This window comes from Cupressus sempervirens, chromosome 4 (genome assembly GCF_028749045.1).
Source record: "Cupressus sempervirens isolate cs-2001-9-10 chromosome 4, ASM2874904v1, whole genome shotgun sequence".
NCBI lineage: Eukaryota > Viridiplantae > Streptophyta > Pinopsida > Cupressales > Cupressaceae > Cupressus > Cupressus sempervirens.
The window spans coordinates 168556542-168560368 of NC_143121.1; the positions used below are offsets into that span (position 1 = coordinate 168556542).

The 3827-nt window shown below is 37.2% G+C and overlaps 2 protein-coding genes across 2 annotated transcripts; both read right to left on the reverse strand.

Moving 5' to 3' along the window:
* Nucleotides 1-290: 290 nt before the first annotated feature.
* Nucleotides 291-2412, reverse strand: LOC149560514 (GDSL esterase/lipase At5g03610-like). Its single transcript, XM_089823613.1, has 5 exons — nucleotides 2282-2412; nucleotides 1920-2096; nucleotides 1362-1627; nucleotides 906-1200; nucleotides 291-807 (listed from the first exon to the last, which is right to left on the reverse strand). Exons 1-5 carry the CDS (start codon nucleotides 2343-2345, stop codon nucleotides 500-502), a joined length of 1110 nt encoding a protein of 369 aa, XP_089679739.1. The 5' UTR covers nucleotides 2346-2412; the 3' UTR covers nucleotides 291-499.
* A 723-nt stretch (nucleotides 2413-3135) lies between these two features.
* Nucleotides 3136-3537, reverse strand: LOC149560515 (uncharacterized). Its single transcript, XM_089827629.1, has one exon. It carries the CDS (start codon nucleotides 3535-3537, stop codon nucleotides 3136-3138), a length of 402 nt encoding a protein of 133 aa, XP_089683755.1.
* Nucleotides 3538-3827: the final 290 nt, after the last annotated feature.

Consider the following 3827-nt stretch of genomic DNA (forward strand, 5'->3'; position numbering starts at 1 on the left):
GAGCGCAGTACAATTTGAAAATCCTCACAGCATCAATCACCTCAAAGAAGTCCCTGAGCCCAAAACAAATTAGATAATTATTTTTGATCCATCCATGCCTAAAACGTGCATAAACCTAATATATTAAGAAATCCTTGCTACGGAAGTGTAGAGATCTAAGAAGAAAAAGTTCAGAGGAGGAGAAGAGGAAATGAAGATTAGAAATCTTCTCACGTTTCATAACTCGGTAATCTAGGTAGATATTGTCTAATAATTTTACTACAAACTTGACCAAGGAAGCTACCAAGAAGTGTTCCTTAAAACAATGTTTAATATCTATTGCATCACTCCGGCAGAATAACATTTTAACCAATTACCGAATTTTACAATATATGGTAGCATACTTGCCAAATACTCCAGTGGATTTGTGAACTCCAATTATTTAAGCTAAATATTTCAAGATCGGAGCTTCCTCAACTCAACCTCCTACATACTTATGCCATGCTTCATGACAATAGATTCAGTGATTGGATTGAGAATCAGGAGGAGATGAATCCAAGCCTACATTATGAGACTGCAGCCATTGTGCTAAAGATGTGGGAGATGAAGAAGATCCATCTTGTACAAATCCATTATGGGAATAGTAAAGATTACTCAACACTTGCCATCCCTTCTGGGTAAGATGATACCAATCAAAAAACAGAGCTCTCTCTGGGTGTTTGCAGACTTGAAACATAGGCTTTCCTTCTTTGTCATAAAGCCCACATCCAACATAGTTCATTGGACTTTCGCGTGAAGAACAACAGGATTTGTTTACCTTGTGGATCCCTGGTCAATATTAAACAAAACACTGTCAGCCAATTTGTTTAACACTAACATCATATTGAAACTATTGCAGAATTCGAACATTTTCTCTTATATTTTACCGTGTGCAGTTGGATTGGAAATGACAAGAGAGAAGGCTTTGAATGTATCAAGGATGAGAAAGTTTGCATCTTCAAGTTTTGTCAGCTCTGAAATGGCTTCTGAAAGATATGTGTTGTGGGCGGATACTATATCCATTGTTGTATTCAAGCATACCGACCCAGCTTTAATATTGGCCGGCAGACAGTCAAATGGCATGACATTTGAGACTAAAAAGTTCTTAAAACCAAGCTTGTACAGCTCTGTTAACTGCATTTTCATCTCTGTTATGAGGCTCTTGGCAAACTTCGTTCTCCCCTGCATAGACCCATATCTCAGGACGCTTTCATTCAAACTTATGGATTCTTCTAAATTGTGAGCGTCTTATATGAAAGATCTTAGATTAAAGTCTACTCGAATAATAAATAATAATGAAACAATTCACAATGATATGATATGTATGTATTCTAACTTCTTACCACTTGTGTAAGATTTACAGGGGCATAATCATTTCCCATCACAGTGACGAGAGCTACAGAATGATTGAGGTTATTATAACCATATTTCTGTGACCCAAGAATATCCTTAAAAAACCCAACTTGGGTGCCGAGCTTTGGAAATCCATAGGTGTCAAAAACCCCACTTCCTGCTACTGCAAAATTTATACCTTTAGATGCTGTCATGTTACGTGCTGAATCATTGAGCAAACCGTAAGGAACAGGAGGAGGAAGACCTAACATTTGGGCTGCATAAATCAGAAACCCGCTTAGATTTAATAATATTAGGTTTTCACAATTTAATTTTAATATCAAATTTTGTTTCTAAATTCAACTGTATATATGTTTTTAACATCATTGTTTTGGAATCACATTCATAGAGAATGAACGGTGACCCTAAAAAGCGATTGTGTATATTTTATAACATTAAGAATTCAAAACACGTTCAATAATGATGGATCACTGAATATGATCTAAAAGATTGATAACAAAGTCCCAAATTGATTGTGCTAGTTTAAGGGTTTATCAAAATTCATTTACCAATAAAATCACTCTGAATTTTGCCAGAAGAGAACCTTCCATATGGGCGACCAGGCCAACTAACACCATAGGGATACCTCCATGGTGAAAGAAAACTGGAATTAGGAACATTGCCAGTGTCTACAGACGAGTCTCCAAAAACAAAAAATGCAGTTGCCTGTTCTGCGCTACAAACGTCTGCACACAATACAATAATAATAAAATCAACACCAATCCAATAAACAAACCATTTCAGCTGCATACAATGCATTCATTTCATAGCCTGTGCAATGAAAAGAGTAAAAGTGCAAACTATAGAGAGCATGAAAATTGCACTGAATGGCAATAGCAAAAAAGGGTATTTGTGAAAAGAGCAAAATTACCAACTATAGAGAGCACGAAGATTGCACTGAATGCCAATAGTAAAGAAAGCATTTGCCTTTCCATGGCTTAGGGTTTTCTAGACAAACCCCAAAGGCAAACTGAGTAACTACAACTTACCAGAACCCTGAACAATGCCAATGGAATTGAGTTACTCCTTATATAAGAATGTGTCATCAAATCTACTTATTTCTTCATTTCTTATGTATATATTCCATCTTTCTTTCTTATCATAGTGATCAATGAAACATTAATGTATACCTACTTAATTAGAGGCAAAAGCAGATGGTTTTTGTTGAATTCATTAAATAATTCGGTGAAGGGGCTCAAATTTCTTGTTGGAGATTTTTAAAAGGACATGAGCTGCGAATTCTCTGTAATTGACTGATTGTTGTAGCTTTATTCATGAGCTATTATGAGAGCATATAGGTGCAATGCATATTATATATGCATCCCAACTGTCTAAACTCTGTATTTAAGAACAGGCTGACATTATAGGTGAGTTCCTAAAGCAGCAGTCCACGGGATTATTTTAATGAATTTATTAGACATTATTTCTTCAGGGTCCACACACCAGAAAACAAGTTCGATTTTTTGGGCTTTAAAGAGGATTGTCCATTGAGCCACAGAGTTTTAAAGACGTCAGAAACAAATATTGATTGGTTTGCATGGCAGTGATAAATACTAATGGAGTCCTACTAACAGTTAAGTTTTTTTGTTTTTGTTTTTTTAAGTAAAAGGGTAAAAACTTTATTGAATCATAACAACAATACAAAGTCTAAAGAAAGAAGCCACAAGGGGTCAAAAACAAGAAGAATTAATTCACACCCAAGAAGCACCTCATATCCTTAGCAACCTACTCCTCAAGAACAGGGGCCATATCAGCAGGGAGATTGCTCCAATCATCCACCGACCAAGAATCAGTCTTTTCTGACACCCATCTAGCCATCCCATCAGCCACCCTATTCCACTCCTGCAGAATATGGTGGAAAACAATGGACTCCAAGGTAGAGCACAAAGGAATAATCTGTTTGACAACCACAGTTAGCTGCCAATTCGCATCCTCCAAATTTTGATTATTCAACATATCAATAACCACCTGAGAATCAGCTTCACAAACAATCCGCCACCATCCAAGGGCAACTGCACGCTTAATCACCAAGAGAATAGCACTTGCCTCCATAAGATTATTAGTTTGCAAACCACAATACATAGAAAAGAAGAAAACCCCCAATACCACCAACCCCATCATGCCCATGGTTACCCCTAGACAACCCATCCATTTTAATTTTCAACTCCCGTAGAGTAGGTGGGCACCAAAAACCCTCCTGAGAAACCCTCTCACGCCCTCACCTACAATGCACTTTTCTCAAAATACTCTTCTCCCCTATGACAAGACTCAAGGCATTTACAACACCCAAGTCCCCAGGTTCAATTGACACAGACAAGTCACACTTTGCATTCAAAGTCTCCTACAAAGCCCCAAGAATTCGTCTCCAAAGTTGCCTCACGAGGAATTTTTTATCCAAGAATATTCTTCTGTTACGT

What these genes read in the sequence shown, in the direction of transcription:
- LOC149560514 (XM_089823613.1), bottom strand. Translation starts at nt 2,345, where the DNA reads ATGGAAAGGCAAATGCTTTCTTTACTATTGGCATTCAGTGCAATCTTC. An exon ending in AATTCAGAGTGATTTTATTG is followed by an intron (nt 1,628 to 1,919) that starts GTAAATGAATTT and finishes TGATTTATGCAG; the next exon opens with CCCAAATGTTAGGTCTTCCT. An exon ending in TTCCAATCCAACTGCACACG is followed by an intron (nt 808 to 905) that starts GTAAAATATAAG and finishes AATATTGACCAG; the next exon opens with GGATCCACAAGGTAAACAAA.
- LOC149560515 (XM_089827629.1), bottom strand. Translation starts at nt 3,537, where the DNA reads ATGGGCATGATGGGGTTGGTGGTATTGGGGGTTTTCTTCTTTTCTATG.